Source organism: Pomacea canaliculata, linkage group LG7 (genome assembly GCF_003073045.1).
Source record: "Pomacea canaliculata isolate SZHN2017 linkage group LG7, ASM307304v1, whole genome shotgun sequence".
Classification (NCBI taxonomy): Eukaryota; Metazoa; Mollusca; class Gastropoda; order Architaenioglossa; family Ampullariidae; genus Pomacea; species Pomacea canaliculata.
The window spans coordinates 14,993,655-15,015,702 of NC_037596.1; the positions used below are offsets into that span (position 1 = coordinate 14,993,655).

General features: G+C 35.4%; 3 protein-coding genes across 4 annotated transcripts in view; 1 reads left to right on the forward strand and 2 right to left on the reverse strand.

Moving 5' to 3' along the window:
- The window catches only part of LOC112568022, an 81,182-nt gene that overhangs the window by 52,068 nt on the left and 7,066 nt on the right, over nt 1-22,048 (forward strand). The window contains exons 9-11 of one of the 2 annotated variants that reach the window (XM_025245015.1): nt 20,449-20,624; nt 20,962-21,121; nt 21,660-21,724. In XM_025245015.1, the coding sequence (XP_025100800.1) occupies nt 20,449-20,624; nt 20,962-21,121; nt 21,660-21,724 (401 nt within the window). The remainder of the gene's footprint in view (nt 1-20,448; nt 20,625-20,961; nt 21,122-21,659; nt 21,725-22,048) is intronic. The other variant, XM_025245014.1, reaches the window with a different exon arrangement.
- LOC112568025 lies at nt 1,969-4,517 on the reverse strand. Its single transcript, XM_025245017.1, has 5 exons — nt 4,427-4,517; nt 3,640-3,999; nt 3,092-3,376; nt 2,678-2,983; nt 1,969-2,417 (listed from the first exon to the last, which is right to left on the reverse strand). Exons 1-5 carry the CDS (start codon nt 4,509-4,511, stop codon nt 2,290-2,292), a joined length of 1,164 nt encoding a protein of 387 aa, XP_025100802.1. The 5' UTR covers nt 4,512-4,517; the 3' UTR covers nt 1,969-2,289.
- Nucleotides 8,433-11,906, reverse strand: LOC112568030. Its single transcript, XM_025245026.1, has 8 exons — nt 11,811-11,906; nt 11,566-11,659; nt 11,129-11,251; nt 10,327-10,524; nt 9,860-9,964; nt 9,499-9,699; nt 9,174-9,273; nt 8,433-8,994 (listed from the first exon to the last, which is right to left on the reverse strand). The coding sequence occupies exons 2-8, from the start codon at nt 11,627-11,629 to the stop codon at nt 8,934-8,936; spliced, it is 852 nt and encodes a 283-aa protein (XP_025100811.1). The 5' UTR covers nt 11,630-11,659; nt 11,811-11,906; the 3' UTR covers nt 8,433-8,933.

Below are 22,048 nucleotides of genomic sequence, written 5' to 3' on the forward strand. Positions count from 1 at the left end.
AGGATAAAGAGGCTTGAGGAAGAAATCAGGGAAAATCTGTCCATGTGAGCTGTGATCACAAGAGTTCGTTAGAAACAGACAAAATGTATCTGGCACATCTGCTGCGACTTGCATTTGTAGTGCTCTTCCTCTATTAGAGAAGCAGACACCTATAAATGCATATAGGGATGTTAGTCTATGCGCACACAAACACACAAACACACACACACGCGCAAACAAAGAAGCCTGTGTATGCTGCTAAGGACATAATTTCGTTTTAACAATTCCTCATAGAGTTGCCAAAACTAAAAATTGCTAATTTTCATGTAGTATTTTATTTTCTGAATAAAATAAAAGGAAAAGTAACAAATGACTCAAGAAAGGAAAATAATTTTCCTCCTTTAACAATCTTCGCTAGACAGACAGATTTACCAGTCTTCTTTCGCTCTTTGTCCACATAAAAAAAAATGTGCACTTGAACAACTATATGATTTAGACCAGGGATGCCCAACCTACGGCCCGCGGGCCATATCCGGCCCGCGACGCGGTGCCATCCGGCCCGCGAAACTTCTGCCCACAGTGTAGGAAATCGGCATGTTAGTAATAAAAAAAAAGACCTAAAAAAAAAAACGAAAAAAAGGGAAGAAGTAGTATTTATCCCTACGTAGGGGCGTTTCTCAATCTTTTTTTCGATGGACGAATATTTCGATTCAGTGCTCCGACTTGGTGTCTCTACGATGCAGCCGGACATTCAGAACTTGGTTTCGGGTAAACAACTTCAAATATCCCACTAATTACTACATAAATAATAGTAAGTACAACTTGTTTCTAATAAAAATTGTATCTGCTCTATTTTTTGGTTGTTTTTTTTTTGTATTTTTGTGGTGAAGCGGCCCGTGACACGCATGTCGGAAACGTGTATGGCCCGCAGGCCGAAAAAGGTTGGGCATCACTGATTTAGACGATCGTCTTTGCCAGCAGAGCAAAGGATTTTTTTTTCAAACTGAGCTGCAGCTTCTTACCACGTCTTTGCCATTGACTTTCCTTGCTATTCGTTAAAGACAATAGCCTAATCTTGAAATACCAAAGCAAGCCTCTGCTCTTAAGGCCATTTAAGCCAATGTTTGTTTTTGTACCTCTGACATTTTCTGTAAAAAATAGAGCACGTAGTATGAAGCTGAGCGAAAACTCATGCCTTGCTCAGACGATAAAGGAACAGGGAAGCTGGTGTTGGGGCTTATGGGGCTATTTGAGGCAGTTCCTGGTCATAAAGACCTTTGAACCTTTTAACATTTTCCTGATCGGCACAGGAAACGAGAGGCAAGAAAGTAGGTGCACTTTGAACAATCACAACCTCCTTTCTTCAACCCATTGAAGCAAAAGTCATTCGCCTTTTTCGAAGACTGAAGCTTGCAACGTAGATACATTTTGAAATGTGGATGTCATGTGATGTGGGACGGGGTCAGCGAAACAATCATATTCCCGTCTTTTGCTCGACCTGGAGGCAAACCGGATTTCCCTCAAAGTAGCAACATATCCCAAGGCATTATTACAAGCACGGTTTTCAGTGTTTTATCTTATGTGATGTTGCTTGATTGTCAGTATTCATTATATTATAACTATTAATTCAATAACATTAAAATTCTATTGAAAGTAGATCGGACTGTCTAAGATAAAAATTAAGCGTTATTAGTTCTACAAGTGTAGCGACAATATACTTACCAAGATTTAGCTTTAGCAGGAACATGAAAAATACTTTCCCAGACAAATAATTATCTCCATCAGTGCTCGCCATCTTGTCTTCGCCAAAGACGCCCGCATCGCAAAACTTACGAAAGTAATCGTCAGGATGTGTGTCTGCAACGGTTGCAGTATCCATCCCGTTGGAAGATCTTCCCGCCAAATGGGTTTGGAATCATTGCACGACTCCCTGACTTAACATCGCTGTAGTCCGAGGATGGGCAAACGTTTTTTTCGTGTCTCTAGATTCTAAACTATATCGGGCCGGTAATATATTAAAAACTCTTGCTGAGACAACACAACAACTCTAGCAATTCAAGTCCGCGGACTCTACTTTGCCCACCCCTGTTCTCATTCAAAGCTTGTTGTCGTTTGCAAAAGAGCTGATGTAAAATCGTTTTCGTATTTATTTGGCCTTTCTCGGAGAAAACTCTTCGCGTTTTAGACGACCTTTCTACCTACCTTCCATAGTTTGTTTTTTTCGTCCTTGAAAGGGGCAGCTCTACAGAAGATGCCATTGGCATTGCTTGGAATTCTCTGCCCCTTTCTACTTTGATTGTGTCTTTAATATTATTGATAATTATATTTAATAACATTAACTGTTGCTATTATTACGATTACTATAGTATTTTTAAATATTAACTTACTTGTCTTTCGCCCATTTCCACCATTGCCTTGTTCAGGCCACCGACCATAAACTGCAGATTACAAACAAACAACAGCTAAAATATCTAGTTTCTCAGACATAAAATAATACAAAAATTCAAAAAAAAAACAAAAAAAAAAAACGTTACCTTCACTAATGGCTAAATCAAAAAGTATTTACAGAGAAGTTTGTGTGGAGTCGGGAGGCGTTAGCAAACTCAGATTTTATAGAGAAAGTAATACACATTGCTTTGTATCAATACGGTAAATATTCTACACAGTAAATGACAACGAACTAAATCACGATACCAACATTTGGAGGTGCTGTTGACGAGTCCAATCGTTATGTTGGAAAATCCTAGCTCTGATAAAGCATGTAATGTCCAAATGCCCTCCCCAATCGTAGTATTGGCAGCAAAGCGAAGGGTCAAGTTGAGGTCCGGCACACTTCCGCTAACCTCGCATGCCACTTCCTTGTTAGGAGAGAGTAGGAGCAATGTAGTCATGAGACATTTACTGATATTCCTTGTGTAGGATTTTAGTGGAAGTGTCAAGCCTTTGCGTAAAACTCTTGTCAGGTCTAAGAATTCACTAGACAATGGGAAGAACCGAGGCAAACCTGAAACAAAGAAATAACCATGATAATGATTGTAAGTAATGGCAATGGCAATAATGATGCACAAACCCTAAATTTCCTATGCAATGTGCATTTATAATAAAAACTTACATTTGACAAGAATGGCCACCGATTTGTTAAGTTCCGAGCCTGGTGCCTCACATCTGATGGTCGGCCACACTTCGTTGCATCGAATATCTCGAGAGAGAGTGAGAGGACCTTCTCGGTTCCCAGTTGAACTTAAGGTGTGTCCACCGTCATCCACCATGCGAATGGTGACTGGGGGATTGCCATTTAGGAAGAAACAAGAGAATATGACCTCCTGGTTCTCCCCAACAAGGTGTGTTCCATTGACCTTTTGTCCATTTATATGCAAGCCCGTGATAATTGGAGGGTCTGTAAGAGGTGAAGCATGTGAGACGCTTTGAGAATCTTTTCTTTAATTCTCTAGGCCAAAGGACAATAACATTAATACAAAAACATGAAACCCAATAGAGAATAATATCAGTAATCTATATATAAACTTTTTATTAGAAAAAGCTTGATACTTTTTAATTACAATATTCAGGGCTCATTGTGTGAGTTTTTTTTATCGTGTTAGTATTTAAAATTTCTTATAAATGCTGAAGATAAAGACTTACAAATACAATTATACTCACAGGTTACTTGCAGGCTAGAGTGCTTCAGTACAAGTGGAGTGTAGTTCTGTCGCAAGAGCTCCCACATAACATCACTGTATGTTCTTTTAATGAGAAGCGAAAAATGCATTTCGGAGTTGTCCGCCCAGCAGGTGGCATTGTACCTTTGACCTTTGCACACGGCGTCCCTGTTCTGCAGCCATCGGCAGTTGCAGGCACTGTAGGACGATCCACTGTCACATATCTTAACTTCTATGACAAAGGCAACCAACTGGGAAGTCACGCTGGCTCTTGCGGCGAGTGGATAAATAAAACTGGAGAGTGTGTTCTCTTTGATTATTAAATCTTCTGAAAGTGTTTGATTTGCATAAGTGATCATACCTGCAAAAATAAAAACAAAACATAAAAAACAGCAAACCCACAGATACAATTTAACTATGTAGGATTTTAGTTTTACTTAAGGAAATGGCAATTTTTATTAACTAGAAATTAGAAGAATCTGCTGATTATGTTTCTATCTTGTTATCATATGCGATATATATATATACAACACAAAATCTCACAAACGTAGAGTTGGCTGATTTGTAGATACAAAAAAAAGATACATTAAGCAAACTCAAAAACTATAAAACAAAAAAAAAAACTTACATTTCAAATTAAAATAACTGTAAATGGTGATAACAAGAACAAAAGATGTAAAAAAATGATTGGATTGAAGAAAGGAACAAAGGAAAAACATTTTTTAAATGAAAGACCCAAGAAAGAAAAGCTATAAAAAAATTTTAAGATAGCTAAATTCTGCACTCACAAGCATCAACCAAGTTTTCTTCATTCTTGTTCAAAGAGATCCAAAGGGTCATCAAACACATACACAAGTGTCTGATCCTGTGCATCTCTGGTTCTTGATTCGCAGCCAGCGCTCGACTAAGTACAAGGAAGTGAGTGCTGGGTACTAAATGCTTCAAATGAATGTGACACTTTCGAAAATCATTATACACTCGAGTATATGTGCACTACAGGCCTTATTTGTGGCTGTAACGAAGTCTCCCCAGCCAACAGGAAGGTATATATGAACACATACAGTGAACCTCGCAAATTCGAGTGGAGGAATATTTCCTTTTAAATTGTGTCTTTGTGTACAGGAAAGCTAACTATATTTATTATTCTTGATGCCGGCTCCAAACGTGGGTATCAGTTCAGGGTATGCAGTCTGTTGGGAAATATTTTCGGGTAGCCAGCGGAAGTCGCAATATCAACCAGGAGAAGCTCCCACACGAGATATGGGTTAAGGGTGGGGTTAAATGGGACAGGGAAGTTACGACCTGGACAGAGGCCAACATGTAGGATGGTTAGGTGTTCCAGATGTTGACCAAAGGCAGAGCCAACAGTTATTATCGCCAAAAATACCCCCAGCATTATTACAATCCGAAAAATCTACATAAAACGCATGGACACTTGTAACTAGCTTTGTGGGTTTCAAAGTTTGTTTAGCACAAGTATGTACTTTAAAATACGTATGAGAAATGAAACACAAAGGTTGTTTTTGTTGTTGTTGATGGTGGGTTTCAAGATTCAAGACTCTTTGTTCTGTCACACTTTAAGAGGTATTAAGATATTAAAAATAAATCTATAAAAGTTCACACACATTCCTATCTTTAAAAGTAGTATTTATTATTCACATACACACACTTAGTGGTTGGTTTTTGATAGCTAATTAGCAAACAAAGACAAAACAAAATAAAAAAGGAAAATCGAAATTCTTTCTCTAATCCACTCATTCTTTCCTTCTTCCAGCCACTTAGTGTATACTTGCATATGAAGTCATGTAAATTCAATAAAAAAAAGTATATAAACACATGTAAACAAAGGATAAACTCGCTTTTGCTCTCTCTCTATCCTTGTCCTGCATATACATTCTGTGTTCTTTAATATTTCTTAACCAGCAAGAAGTACTGAACATATTACCACTCCCATTTATATCAATATAGAATATCTCACTTACACCCGAAAAATACATACACATTGTCGATTTATATAGTTCACCGTCCTTTGTAAAATCTTCACCAATCGAGCTAATCTGCTGAGGGTCTTTTTATTTGTTGAAGATAATAATGACTGGAGTGCAGAAACATTTGGGTTTTTATGGAAGTAAATTGGTAAGTTTTACCCTCATCATCACATTTTTTTTACAGTTAAATAGGTAATGGAATTCATCCTATATTCTTTTCGTTACAAAGTCTACAGAACCATTTATTTCTAGGGGTGTCTGTTTGCCAACATTTATTCACTGGGAATTGGTTATTACATGGCCTAAATTTTATTAAAGGGAGATAATAACTGGAAGACTTAGTTTTAAGTAGGGTTCTAGTTAAAATACATTAAAAATACATTGAAACATTCTATAATTTGAGTAATTTGTTCTTCTATTCAATTCTGGATATACTGGTCGTGAAGGAATCTAATTTTTTTCTTGAACCAATCACCTGATACGCTTTTTTCCCCCTGATTATCCATATTCCACAAAGACAAGATTTTGCTGTTATCTAGACAGGACTGTTGTCTTTCTTACTTCGAGGATCATTTTATAAAATATTAACTGTAGTTTAATGTCAATGTCACTAATATCTGTTAAAATGTAAAGGAATCAATGCAGGAAAACTAGCTTTCGTTTTCCTTATCAGACTAGAATGATAAAGACGGGAATATTGACCATTTTCATGGAAGTCTGACAATAATTATATGCACATCCCTACATCCATCTTTTTTTTCTTAACATCTGCATCATCTATATGTTTCAGCTTGCTGACGGTACTAAATAATTATCTGTGGAGGCTCTTATATATATATAAAGTACTTGACTTTTGCATATATATATATATGTTTTGCACTTGTGTATTTAACGATAATTGATGTGCATGTGAACTTTACTCTTTTATGTAATAATACTTTTCTGTTTGTCATTATATGAAAAGTATTTAAAACAAATTAAACATAGCTTATGGGTGTATGATTACAATTATTCTGGAAACAGGCTTGTGCTCTAAACTAAATCTGTGTCTAGGTCTACTAAAGTTTCATTGTATTAATTTTATTTTTCAATTTTGAGGAAATCTTACGGTCTTTCCCTGAAACATACTGCTGCTTCATTGTTTTTGTTTTAATTTTCTGGTTGATAAATGATGCATCAGATTTTTTTTGGAATTAAATTTTGACAAACTACAATGTTTCGTTGATGTTTTAGTGTCTTCAGTATGAATGAAGTATTTTTTGTCAAGTCTTAAGTCCTTAGTCCAGAGATAAAGAAATAAAAAGGTCAGTATATAAATACAGCCACCTTTACAGTGTAATAACTCTGAAGCCAATACTCTATTATTTTATTTCATCAAACATTTCCTGATGTTAAGATACAATTTTTCTAAATTAGTGCTTAAAGTTAACGATATACACATTATCATTATTCAACATTTCGATTTATAAAGGTTGCTTTTACTTTCAGGCGTAAGTAGATAGAACTCGGTAGGAAGTATTTGTAAGTAAATAAAAAAAATCGTTACGAATTATAAAATAGAGATGCTTATTTACATAATTATTATTAAAGCATATACCATCTAAACTAATGACAGGCGCATCATGTTTAAGGTATTGTTAATAGTGTGATTTTGTGTGAGTCCCACAGATAATTGCAGCAAATGCTGTCTTATAACATTGAGATACTGAACAAGCCATTTACAATAGAAGCATAGTTGGAGGGTCTCCTTCATAACAGGAAACTGAATGCGTTATCAACAAATGATGTCTTTTTAAACTCAATTTCCAGAAACGCAGGGTAAGTACATTAGCCAAAATCATTTAAAAATATTCAGGAATAACTAACACAAAAGAAGTTTCATTTCACGAAATTCATTGGTCTTGAAGATAATGACGCGTGGGACATATTTTTTATTTAATCAGAAACGAGATGAGCAAGGCAATCCAAATATTTTGATATACTTGAGAAAAAGTCATACATGATACAGAAGTACTTTATAATTTGATAAAAAAAAAGTTTCAAACAAACACTATATTAAATAATTTTTTAATAAAATCAAAGATTCTTATGTAGAGTATAAATACATTAAACAAACAAACGTTGCTAATATCCGTTCTTCATCTAAACAAAATTTTCAGATATATACATATAAACTTTTAAAAATAAAATATCTGATAAAAAGATGTAAAACCAGCAAGGACAACTACATGATTCATTTACCTGGTTTGGCCCTTCTCCTGCATCTCATTTTAAAAAATGACTTCTAGTAATTTAAAAACATGTAATCATTAAAAAGTGTCCAGTTGCTATTGCTTAAAATATATTGGCATGTTAAGAAAACGTTATGATAAAAATACTACACGATTTGATTTCTTACCTCATCCTCTCCTTCCTTCCCTTTCTCTATCTAGCCAGTCACTAATATTTTTTTTTTTGAATCGCCCTTTCTAAAAATGTTAAGAAGCATTCTGCCTACTCAATTTGGATGCACTTTAATATTACATAATAGTTATACTTCTGCAGCTTAACAGATAAAAATTTTAATGTGTTTGACTTGATGATGATGATGATTGATGATGATTGATGATGATGATGATGATGATGATGATGATGATGATGATGATGATGATGATGATGATGATGATGATGATGATGATGATGATGATGATGATGATGATGATGATGATGATGTCGATTTGTAGTGCGCAGGTATCCATTCCGAAGAATGCTCATTGCGCAGAAAAAAACAAAAGAAGAAAAAATAAAGTGAACAAATATATAAAACCCCAGGAAAGTAAAAAATATAGACAGAAGTGTTTCTTGGTAGTTTAAGACTGGTTTGAAAGAAACAGATGGGTTTTCAGTTTTTTGCGAAACGTGGTTGGTGAGGTGATATTATTTTGAATTGCTCTACTAGAAGTTAGAACATGGACACGCTTACAGAGCTCGAAAGTATGTTAGCTGTACTCATGTTCCATGACAAGGCCAATTAACAAATGACCGGTGCCATGGTTACAGTAATTAAAAAATAGTTATAAGCACAATTTGTGCCCATTGTAATATTTTATCATGACAAAATAGTGATCAGCAAAACAAAATCATACTTTAAAAAGCTGACCACATTGACAATTGTTAGTTGTGATATATAAGTCCAAGTTGTCGTCTAAACATTTCTGCTGGTAACAACCGGGGCAAATAATCAACAACTACTTCGACTTAAGGATAGTCGCTTTGCAACACGCAAGCATCTATTCCTAAATCTACTGATCGTTGTGACAACTGTTATTCACTGCGAATTAAGTTGCCTGGATTCTTCCACGTTCACCATTTTCTTACGAACTGCAGACCTGTAGGAACAATAAGTGTCACTTATTAGAACAATAAGGAAATTAGTAGAAGTTTTGAACAATGTATTGTACTATCAAATAAACCAATATTAAATATAAAGATGACGTATTACTTTTACTCCAAGTTTACAGTACTGTAAGGAATCCTGCATGAATTTTGGACTCATATTACAACTCACCTTCGTTTTCTAAGAATAACAAAGCCAAGTGTCAAAACCGAAGCCAAAGCCAGCACACCAAGAACTGACAACACCACAGGAACCACCGACACGGACGAACCTATAAATTAAAATGGAGGAATATATAAGCAAAGCAGAGCTTTATTGCCCTTTGAAAACTTGAGCAAGTCAAAATAAAATTAGTGAACAAGTAAGCTGATCTTCAGTTAAGCGCATAGACCATCAGACTATAGATTATCCACAACAGTTATCAAGTTCTGAAAGAAACACAATCTTTATAGACTTTTTCTGAACAAAGCTGACAACTATTTTAAAACTATCTTACTTTCGGTTTCTTTGACCACAGACAAGCTGCACACTTGTGCTTGGAGTTCCGGGACAAAAGTGTTTGGCCGACAAACATACTCTCCACCCGGATCGTCTTCCACAGCAAGAGTCACACGAAAAATGTCATAACCACCCACAGTGTCATAATGACACTCACTGGATCCTTGACAATCTGACTTAGTGAAGCTGGCTAAGACATCTGAAAATAATTACAATGAGTACTTTTCAGTTTCAGTGTAATGATAGCAATAATATAATATATAGTTTCTCATACCCATTGTTAAAATTATTGCCATTACAACTTGTGTATTCTCTCCATAAAGAAAACTTGATGAACATTAAATAGAATTAACGCTTACTTTTGTTTTTCTCTATACTGAAGCTGTCCACGTTAAACGAAAATCTGCAGTTGAAAATTACTTCAGCACCCTCTCTAGGCTTAATTGCCTCACAAGTTGCATTATCTGCAAACCACAAAGTTATACATAGGTAATGTCTGTATTTCTGGCAATAAAAAGCATACAAGTACATGCTTACATGCATTCAAAAGCTTTTCATGTTTAATTAAGCTATGTAACATTTTACTCTCTTCGTTTCGCTGTTTGTGATTATTTATGTTTCTATCTCTTTCTTTATTTTATCTTTGTAAATCTGTCTATTTATATTTCTCTCCCTCTGTCCATCTATAAATGGATCCTAGGGTCTATATTAAAAGTTTGTAACGTCTATTCTACTAAAAAAACTTCTTTGTGCCAATAAAATAAAGCAGTTAACTTATTAAAAACTTCTTTGTGCCAATGAAATTAAGCAGTTAACTGATTATTACCTTGCCTTCCCGAAAAACGACAGGTGATGGCATTAGGCAGAAAGCCGTTAGTGCTGCATCCGTAACTTCCCTTTTTGTTGACAAATCTGACAGGTACAGTGATGACAACAATGTCTGACACAGGCTGCTGGCACTCGAAGCCTTCCTGTCCGATGCAGTAAAGCTGATGGTCTATCCATGCACAGTCAATCAGCTTCTCTGTGTATTACAATAAGAAGTTTGTCGACACTGTGTTCTCATGCACCATTCAAATAAGCATTGCAGCAATTTTGATATTATTTAATAGTAAGAAAAAGTAATGTCATTCCCAGAGAATTGTACCGTAAATCTGAATCGGTTAGTTTTGTGTTATTCAATTTAGAGCATGTAATAAATAATCAGCGCTCGTAAAAATACAAATGTAAAATTATCAATAAAATAGGACTGATACACCTATTACAAAATTACATTAAATACAAATGCTTTGATTAATTATCGCAACAAAGTACTTGTCAGTTAGCTAAATATTTGAAAGATTAAATTCAATGGCAGTCTAAATTGGGTGTCAAATCATGTTGTTGTCACAAAAAAATTTGTCTATGATTCTGTTTGAGGGGAAAAAGTATTAATAATTTTTTTTTAATTCCATCGTTAACATGGGTTTCTTAACCTTTTTGTTCGTTTTAATAAATGAAAATTGTGGGAGCGAGGTTAAAAAAGGTGATTTTTTTTCTTTTTCCCTCTTTCTTTACACACACACACACAAACACTAACACGTGTCACGTGTTCACACACGATTTAAACATTTGTAAAAATAAGTTACCTTCTCCACCGCTGTCAGGATAAAAATAGATTGAAAAATCAGTTTGCGTTGAGTTAATATTTACTGGAAATGTAAATGTCAATTTACTATTCTCCATTGCTGTGCACTTTGTTTCCTTCAAAGCTGCAAAGTAAAATAATAATACAAGTTTCAAAATACGATGCATATAAAACAATTAAAGAGTAAGAAATGGCTGATCTACAACAATAGTAATTTAATTTGTAGTTGATGTGTAATTGATTTAAAACTGTCCAAATATTAAAAAAAACGATGAGGAAGTAAGATTTTACTATTTACAGTGTTATGTAAACCCATTTTATCTAGCTTATTCATAAGCGTGTCAAAAATAGTTTGTAAAATATGTTAATTTTTCAAACAACATGATTATATATAAAGTATTCAGTTTACAATGTAATTAAACGTGTGCTAACACTAACCGTTTGCTGTGAAAGAGAGTAGCAAACTACCAACGAAGGATGTGTGCATGAAGGAACTTGCCATTTGTGGTTGGCAGCAGTCACGACGCAGTTACTGCAAACAAAAGTTTGTAAGTCAAGACTATTTTTCAGGTATTATCAAAATATGAAAAGTATTCTGATTTAGTAGTTAAGTCAGTAGCTAAATATTAATGTCATGCAGTTTAAAATAATGGAAAAAGTGCTAAAATTCCAATGTTTCTTACTTAATTGTAAGCACAGCCAGGTACACCTCTGAAGAGCGCCTCGGGGCCTACGTGGGAGTAACAAAAGTTTTGCAGGTAACTTATCTATGACTAGAAGGTAGTCGGGTGGTTGAGCTGTAATGACTAGACTCCTGACATCGGCCTAAGCCTCTTTTTAATAGAAGGTCACCTTGAAAATGTTCACCTGTCCTCAAGGTAGGGTTGACTATCAGAACAGGTGAAGTAAACAACTGCTTAGGGGCACAAGGACTGAGAAAGTGGGGCACACAATATTAAAAATATTTATTACCTTTTCAGTGTTATGTTTGGATACTTCTTTCTCAGTACTTGTAAATCTGTTGTTCTTATATGACCCTTGAAGAATTCTTAGTGTTTTGTCTTCACGTGTAACAAATGTTAACAATAAAATAACTACATTTAACTTTAGAACGAAGACTGTTTCTGGGACCAACATTTTATTAGTTTTAAGTGTAAATTAAGGGGCAGAAAAAATATGTTTCGGGGTGTATTAGGATATCTTAGTTTCAAGAGAAAGAAAGGTAAAAGGCTAGTGGGATGCAAGGCTTATAAATCTCTATTTTGTTTGCGTTACAGAGAAATTCAGGGCCAGCTATTGTTCCATTCCTACTTTCCTTCTTCCACAAACTTTCCTGTTAATTCATAAAACAGTTATCAAAAGGGGATTATACACTCTTTTTCTCTTAGGAAAAAAACTCACAACCATTTTACCAGCAAATTTAAGAAAGAATTCAGTTGTGACTATCTGTGGTTCTTAAATAAGAACAAAATAAGAAAATCATCCTTTAAATTTTTTTTAATTTGTCAGTTACACTGCATCAGTAGAAGGTTTTTAGTTTATTTGGGCATATTAAGTATTTCAAGTAGGCTTTAAACCTTTAAATCTTAACACTCAACAAAGGTGGCTGTAGCTAAGATAAACTATATTAACTTAATACAACTAATGCACACTTTTCAAGTGTTATAAGTGCAGGCACTAAACATTTTAGAAGAAAAAACATAAAACATTGAAAGCAAACACAAAACTGGAACTTCAACATAGATATGATTGCGCACAGAGCTGTAATGTTGTAACAGGTATCGTAATATAATACAACTTTATACACATATACATACCAGGAGTAGGCTTTACACTTTTTTAGCTCCCCTTATCTATCTGAAATAAGGAAGAAGTACATGTGTTAAAGTTTTGTGACACGACTACAAATTTAGGCCTAAGCTTTTTCAGTTTAAATAGGTCTCTGCGATAGCGCTGAATAAAGCCCCCTACTCCTTATTTCTCTTTAATATTAAAACGAAACTATAGAGCAACCAAATGTAGACAGAAATGTGTTTGAAATATCAACCTCACACCAAAAGACAAAGGTGATCTTTAATATTCCCTCTCCTTTCACGCACTGTATTGTTTAAACGAAAGCCACAGAATGTGGATATATAATATATAATCTGCTAATTTTCTGAAATCACGTGACTTTATACAGTAGTATTTTTCGTTTTCGTTTGATAGTGTCAATGCACACTTAACTCTCCATAGCTCTAGAATAAATTTAATATACGTGCTGATGATTTCAGAATAGTATAAAATTTGACCAGCTTATTTTTACGATAATATTTCTGTGATACTGTTGTAGGAAAATCACCAAATCATGAAGTCCTCTACCACCATCGGTAGGCATTAAGTGTTTCTGCTGTCTATGTGTACACCTTACATACAGGCGGTGACCATAGAAATGTCAATACATTCAGTGAACCCTTTAGAGTGTGTGCTACACACCTTAAACACTCAAGTAGATCAAGGAAGTAAAAGTTCTACTCATTCGGGATTTCCCGCACAGTAGTAGGTGAGATAAGCGCAGTCCTGTACACCGTGTATAATGGCCAGAAAAGCAAAATGGCGTATGAGATCGGTGAAAATATACAGAAAGAAGACAGGGGGACGGGTGAGCACATTGGTAACCAGTTAGGTTACATACTGGTGTCAATGATTCTCTAAGGACCTGCACGCACAGGTACGTTTATTTCCCTGACAATAATGTTTGAGTATAATTCCACAGATTGTAATCATCCGTGCTCGCGTGTGTCTTATTGTGTATATTTAGAAGCAGGTAGGTGTACCTACATGAACACATGTGTATCAAGCACCCAAAACAAGCATATGGACGCAGATGCAGATATATACACTGCTATTTTTATAGAAATCCGCAACCTACAAACTGATTATGTTACATAGTTTCTGTATAGTGTGCGCTAGTTGCAATTCAAGATTGTCATACTTATTTGCTATCTTGTTGTTAATGGCCTCGCACAATCTGTCAAAGCGTGTGTCGCACTACCAGCCTGGCAACTCAAATCACTCTGTACACATCAGCTTTCTCACCCTCTTATCAGACTGGAGGGGTTTGGCCATCGCTCATTCTCTTTCGCTGGCTCCAGTATTTGGAATAGCCTGCCTCTGTCTCTCTGTACAGTGGGGATGCTAGGTGGTTCCTGATCTAAACTTAAACTTTTTCGGAAATATCTTATGTAATCGGTTACCTGTTACTTTTATCCCCTTGTTCCTTTAAGTTCCTGAAAATGCTCACTGTATATCATGGTCAACAACAGCAACAACAATAAGTGTATAGTGTCAGAACAACTGTTGCCTACAGTGCATAGCCTTCATCTGAACCTTTAGTTTTACTTTACTCATGTAGAGATAATAAGTTGTTTTCCCAAGTAAATAAAGGGTAAACGTCTTGTCTCTATAGTCATAAAGCGGTGTCTAGGATGTTGCCTAATCTCTAGAACAGTAGATATAAATCAGTAGCAGACATTCCCGAGGGTAAAGTAACATAAAGCAGTATTCGTGGGCAGTCATAACTACAAACACGAGAATTTTCCCCCTTATTTCTCCTATACCTCTGGTATTGGCTTTCATTTTCTTCATAAATACCAGTCCTTCTGACTGTAAAGAGCTCAAGCGTGTCCATACATTCCTAAGGGTCTTTTTTGCAAGCAAGCGTAATCCCGTCAAATTTATTCGAAGTAAATGTTGGTGTTGCAAATATTTTGAACTTTTTCGAGATGTTACAGTTGACAAAATAAATAGGTAAGTAAATAAAGATGTACTTTACTAAGGTTGCCTTTCATTTCTTACGTAAAAATCTATCCCAAATTTTAATGATTTTAATTCAATGAATGGCAATGGATTGTGTATTATTGAAGAATGAACTATGCATTCAACTAAAAAAAGGAATTTTATATATTAACCTAAAAAAAAAAGACTGTTCATTTTCATTCATATGAGATTTTTGCCACTTACAGCTTATCGATGGTCAAAACGTGATACAGAATTGCAAGATATTTTGGGTAATAAATACTTTATTTTTCTGTTTTCAGTCGTTGGACGGCCATCATGAGTCGGGGCTATTCTGTTTCCCTGTCAGAGGGTCATCTAATGTTACTGCTTGATTTTACTGAACCACACCTTATTCTACTTGCCTACTCCCTGATGGAACTGTCTTGAGCAATAAATACACACGTATGTAAATGGAATAAACTTTATTTTTTTTAGGAAATTAATGAAAATATGACATCTTAAACCATCTGTATATTACAAATTTAACCAAGAATAAATCAACAATACATTACCAAAGAAAATGTATTTTCTTAAACTGATCAAAAGCCTGTCTTTCGCTGAGTTCACCTGTAACTGGATTAGCGCTAATTATTTAGAAAACCGTGTGTCTAAGCTTTTCAAGGTTTAAATTATAATCATTCAGGAAGCTATTTTAGCATTTTATTTCTGTTTACATAGAGATATGATGTTAGAAAACAGTTTATACCTAGCAATTAGAAAGTACATTTAAAAAATAAAAGTTTGATGGACATTCTTACAAAAAAATATAAAACATTTCAAAGAGTGCCACTTACACTCTACAGGATGGCCAGTGAGCATCAGGAGAAGTATAAGCACGCAGTGCACGTGCTTTCTTGTTTGAATGGCGAATGCAAGCCTCACATTGAACGCCTTGTCCAGCTTCTTGAGGAGAGAGGCGTCCAATGTGTCTACCAGGCAAGGGGAGACTATGGCATTGGAGGACTCTTTGCTACTCGCTTCAAACACTTCTTTAGGATCTGCGAGAGAACCGTCATCCACATTTGTCAAGAAAGCATTGAAACGGTTTGCCTCTAACTTATATTTCAATATCTAAATGATTACCTGTTAAAAAGCCTCTTAAAGAATTACACTTAATAAGTTTAAAGTGTTTTACTCATTTAGAAGATTTATCTACGCCCGCGAATGTTCATGGTATAATCCAAAACATTCCAAATAAACCAAAGATCAACTTAGCGTATATACAACATAAAGAGTAATCGTACAAGCCTTTTTAGCTTGCTGTGTGGTTCCAATACAGATTAAAATATCGAATTGACGATTGACAGGAAAAAGTTGACTATTCTTCCTCTGAACAGTTTTAGTTTTTGATTTCTTTCAGGTTAAAGAATTTGAACAAATTTTGCTTGATGGCGCAGAAAAGACATCTTTCTTTCGCATCCCATGCTCTCCTTTAGATTCCTCCAAATTTATCAAGCAGTTTAACGTTTGGGATCTTAGGGATGAACCTGTATTAAAAAGGTTCATTGACGAAATTTATAAGAAAAGACGCGACAGCCTAGATCTACCCAAAGCCTTTGATGAGCCTTCCTTGCCTGTCTCATCTGACGATCGTCACAAGGTCAGCCCCAAAACATTTAAAGCTGTATCCTTCATCCACCGAGGGGCAGTGTATCCAGTCCTGCATGTAGATGAGTCTTTTCTTCTTCCATCATCAGCTGAAAAGCATATCAGTAAGTCAATTCAATCAGTTGAGACTTTTCTCGTTCCGTTTTATCGGCATTATTTCAGGTTCTTATCTTTACTCTACTTGTTTATTTTGGATAAACTTTCTGTAGCTGTATAGGATTAGTTATATCATTGCCATTATAAATAAACTGATAAATATTGGTAACATTTAATGCCTTTGCTCATGTCTGATTGTGTGACTATGTGCTCATATTAAATATCACGGTATTCTATTAAAGAGGGTGGACCTTTTATCCCTTCTCGTCCAAGAGCATTATATAAGGTGGCCCCCTTGTAAGTAAGTGCCTTGCCGTGAATATTTAATTTTAATTTATTAATTTAATCTGTGAGCAAACAGTAATCACAGTCTTTAGTTGGTTGGCTTCTTTTCATTGTTTTTAACTCACTGGTATTTTTAAAATTTTGAATCGACATTTATAATTTCTCGTGTGTACCTCCATATTTTTCAGGAAAATCTATCCAAGGAAACATTAATCCAGAGAGATGTCTAGACTTCAGCAAAGAAAATCCGGATGTTCTGTTCTTCATTCTGAATGAAGTTATACCGGACCTCTACAAGCAAGGGGAGATCACTCGCCTCTCACAGTTAACAAGATCTCATCAGCCCTTACTTCGAGATCGCGCCCTTCATTACATACAGTTGCTGCTGCTTCTCAATAAGGAACCACCGTCCTGTGTCAGTGATATGAAAGAAACAGAAACTAGCTTGTTCAGTCTGTTTTCAGATGCAGAGATTTCACAGAAGGATGAAACACTTATTAGGGTTATTGTGACTTACCTCATGGCACTAGTCAGGTTCATCATGGCCTGCCACTCAGAAGGTAATGATGGTGAGTGCAAACGTCACCTCAATGCCATCTCTCACAGAGAAATCTTTAAGAATCAAAAATTAGTTAAAAATGATGGAAAATCTGCCATCAAAAATACTGGCGCATTAATTAAAGTCGTGCAAAACTGCGCGCATTGCTGGCATAAGAACTCTAAGAGGCTTAACACTAAAATCATTGGCACAGAGGATTGCTCAGGAAACAAAGCAAAGCAGCTGTCATCAAAAGCACTACAACTGCTTCTCTTGGTTTCAAGTCTAATTCAGGTAAAAACATAGATATATACATTCAATTTTTGTTTTTTGAAGAAGCAAGCATTTTGTCATTTTGTGGTATAGAATGTCATACGATTCATTCACATCCATTCACATAATTGAAGATGTATACCATCTATCTAAGGAAGTTGATACAATTTCACGTTTATACCCATTCACTCAAGCAAAAAATAGTACGAAAAGTGGAGTGAAAATTTGAAAACCTTTAAACCTTGCATTTTATTATCCTATTTCTGAAACGTAGTGTTTTATATATTCCACTAGCTAAACAAAGATGGTAACTTCGCTACGTACAGCTACCGCTTTTACCAGCTGAACCTGAAGAGGAGCACAGGGGCATCCTTATCAAAATCTTTTGAAATTATTTTAGCACATATCAACATTTGCGGGCTCAGAACCTTTCTTGAGCACAGAACAAGTAAGAATGAAACAGAATGCTCAAATTAGACATCTCTATTTATCTGTATATAAAATGATATAGAATGTAGATAGCGAATATGAAAGACAAAGATAAAGAAATAAGAGTGTGTAAGAGAGAGAGATTAAAGTACCATAAAGAAGCGGCATATGCATGAAATTACACATCTTTGTTATTATTATATTACTTCAACTTTACAATATTATGCAAAAAAAAGTAATACAAACACCGTTAACATTCAAATATAAAACATGAGCGCAAAAGTCACTTCCTATCCAGAACCTATCCATCTACACACCATCTACAGACATATATATGTATAAAAGCACATCATACCAATTAAGTCTTAATTTTTTCACCTAACAGAGGCTCTTTTTTATATCTGTATAAATAGTTTTAATGTAAATTTTTTTTTAAATAAGTAATTCTACTCTGTAGCGACAGAAGAACTGGCATCTACATTCAGCTTTTCTGAAGGTTGCAAGGAGGCAATGAAAATTCTGTCTGAATCGCTTCTAATTCTCGACGAGCATGAAAGACCGCAGTTGCTTAGACAGCTAACGACTCTATTTTTTCATCACAACAGTGATATACGAAACGAATCATCTAAGCTGTACAACGAGGACAAGTAAGTTTGCGATTGTATTTTGTTGTTGTTTTTTGCAGTATTGTGTACGTCTGACTCTTTGAGATGCTTTAGTATGGGTCGTTTGTATATGAGCGTATATATATGAATGCATAGAGATATTATATTAATTTGTGAGTACCAAAATCTCCAAAACCGTTTTATATATATATATATTGACCCACGTTGAGTTCTATGTGCTCATGTCCTTAACAGCATCCCGTTCGAAGTTATTGGAATCGAGTCCAATCAAACGATTTGACTTTTACACAAGACAACCACCTCCTGCTAGCATCAGTGCATAGAAGTCAGGAGACAGAAGCAATTGATTCTCTTCACAAGACACATTATATCTCAGTCTTTTATTAAAATAATTTGATTCATATTCTTGATATGCTTCACTCTTCAAGCACATTATATTGAGCAATCTTATGTAAATAGTACACACAATATATGCTAATTTTTAAAATGTCATTTTGCTTTAAAATAATCATGACTTTCGTGTGTGTTACATCAAGGATTATGACCATGACACATATTCTGTGGGAAAATCTGCTATTGACATCGAAAGATCTTGTCAGTCCGCTGATGAAAAATGACAGCCCCGAGTACTCGTTTCCAATCCACGTTGACTGGGGTTGGACAGTGGTCAAGCAAGACTTTAGTATTGAAGGAAATCACATTTTGATGCATGTGTTGTGTCCTTCAACCAAAGAGCATGAGGAAGGAGTCGAATGCAGTCCGAAAGACGAAAGATTTAATGAACTTCGACTTTTAAAGGCCCTCCAGCATCCTCACATTGTACAGCTGCAGGCCTACAGCGAAGTCTTCTGGCCACAGTTCTATATCACCGAGGACTACATGATCGGAGCATTGCAAACCCTTCTCGTCAACAAAAGCCGCGAAAATAACTTTTATTCTCTAAAAGAGTAAGCATTGCTTTATGTGATTTAAAACTCTAAATATACATAATTGCAATACTGTTTTCTTTTCAAACTAAGGCCTACATTTTTTAGAGTGTCACTACTTGAATGGTTTTTATTCATGTAATCCACGTTTACTTTGATTAAATTTTTATCGTCATGAATTTAGTTAATGCCTTAGCTTTGGTCATTACTAAAGTGTATAATCCAAGGGACAAAAATACTTCCAAAACTTTTAGAATCAAAGACATATTGCGGCAAATTGTAAATGATATTATGGTGCACGGCTTCAGGTTATTGATGTTCTTAATCGAAGCAATGGAAGGAGTGCAATACCTTCATAGCAACAACATTGTGCACAGACATCTGACGACCGCACACTTATTCATCAGCACCAGCGGGAAGGTCAAACTGAGTGGACTAATGCACGCTCGTAAACTATCACAGGACACGATTAGAGGTATGTTCGATGTTGCGTCGTAAAAACAACATTCGTGGATCGTGTGAATATTTGTATTTGTTGTATATACCCTTTACTTCCCATTCAAATATTGAATGGCCAACCAGACCTATGCGCCTGTGGTCAACCTCTTACAATCGATAGGAGGTGTCACTGCATATTACGATCCTTGAGCAAAATAATGAGCAAGAGTTGCCTGCACATTGTCTAACACTAGTCATGTATATTATTTCTTCATATCTGCAGATTTTAATTGTTCGTTGATTCCTACGAGATGGAGTGCCCCTGAGTCCTTGAAAGAATGTCTGTTCTCCAAAACGAGTGACATGTGGATGGTCGGTCATCTTATCTATGAAGTTCTAACGCACGGCAGGCTACCATATGCCGACATAGGACTGGATGACACAGAAGTTATCCCAGTGGTGAGTTACACAAGATCATACAAAAAATAAACTTTAGTAGTAGAAACAGTTTTGTTTCCAAAGCCCGTTTCAACTACAAGGCTTTGGATGCTCTCAGCCCCTGTGAGAAGGTCAATTGGTCTCAGAAAAGCATATACTTATTCATCCTTGTAACGGATTATTCTTACACAATAAATACAGGGATAATTAAAAGTAATCATTATTATAAGTACAGACGATGAAAATCTGTAGTAGACATAAGCACATTGCATACAACGGAATTATAGCTGAATCGAAAATTACACGAACTTGGTTAAACAAAGTTATAATTTAAAATCTTTTTTTACTTCTTCTTTAGGTGGTAGACGGTACAAGGGTACTATGCGAAGAATCGTGCATTCCTAATCCCATCTATAAAGTTATTTCACAGCTCACGAAAACAGAACCTTCATTACGCCTGTCAGAGGTCAAGGCTGTCATTGATGTGCTCGAAAGTGAGGAAAAGCAGATGAACAAAGGTTAGAAATGTCAATATAGCCGTAGTCCTTTGCTACTTTTCAACTGAATTTGGGTTGATCATCTTACAAATTGATAACAAGCAAGAGACAAATAAAAGAAGTTGAAAACTCGTGAATGTAATATTAAGCTAAAGTGTTATGTGCACATTTAGGGAAAATCATCGGAAAGCTAATGCAATCACAAATTACCTCGACAGAGACTAAACTGTAATCTCCTGTAATCTCGATATCTAGATACACGTTAATTTTGTTTAAAAAATGAGCAATGACAATGCATTTTTCATTTTCAAATTAGTTTTTATTGTTCAACCACTTTTAATCAATCATCTTAGGAGAAATTACTTTTGCAAAAGGAAAACAAAATTAATGCCTATTTAATACACATAATATAATAATAGGAAGGATCTTGTGTGTTACCGTAAATAGAATAGCTACAGGGATGAGTATCAAACTAAAAGTATATGACACTGGCGAGATTATTTATGCCCCAATTTTTTATACCGTCCGTTTATCAATTCCTTGAATTTTTTTCTTGCAGACATGAAGAGTATGATATTTCCAGACATAAGGGGAGAAGGACAAGCAGCAACAGAGCATGGAAAGGTCATTTTGGTGTAGCAGCTGCTTCTTTGATTAGTTTAAGTCAATCAAAATACTACCTCGAATATTTTAAATACCCTTGTAAATCGTCAGAATACATTAAAATATTTTTGTTACGTGTGTCGGTTAAGTTGACAATCGCGAGTAGTTTATATGAATGACTTTTGCTGCACATCCTGGATGAATAGCCAGACACTAGTAATTATGTTTTTTCTTGTTCTTAACAGTGAGTTTTTCAATTGACATTTATCTGATACCACTTGCATGCACACGTACACACACACTAGCACACATGTAAAAGGAATAAAGACTGTTGCCAATACGTTT

Bases quoted from the DNA above. Each gene is read 5' to 3' on its own strand.
- LOC112568030 (XM_025245026.1), bottom strand. From the start codon at position 11,629: ATGGCAAGTTCCTTCATGCACACATCCTTCGTTGGTAGTTTGCTACTC. The intron at 9,965-10,326 runs GTAATAATCAGT...TGTGGTTTGCAG, and splicing joins TCGTTTTTCGGGAAGGCAAG to ATAATGCAACTTGTGAGGCA. The intron at 9,274-9,498 runs GTAAGATAGTTT...TTTAATTTATAG, and splicing joins TGTGGTCAAAGAAACCGAAA to GTTCGTCCGTGTCGGTGGTT.
- LOC112568025 (XM_025245017.1), bottom strand. From the start codon at position 4,511: ATGCACAGGATCAGACACTTGTGTATGTGTTTGATGACCCTTTGGATC. The intron at 3,377-3,639 runs GTGAGTATAATT...CACCTCTTACAG, and splicing joins CTCTAGCCTGCAAGTAACCT to ACCCTCCAATTATCACGGGC. The intron at 2,984-3,091 runs GTAAGTTTTTAT...TCTTTGTTTCAG, and splicing joins GGTGGCCATTCTTGTCAAAT to GTTTGCCTCGGTTCTTCCCA.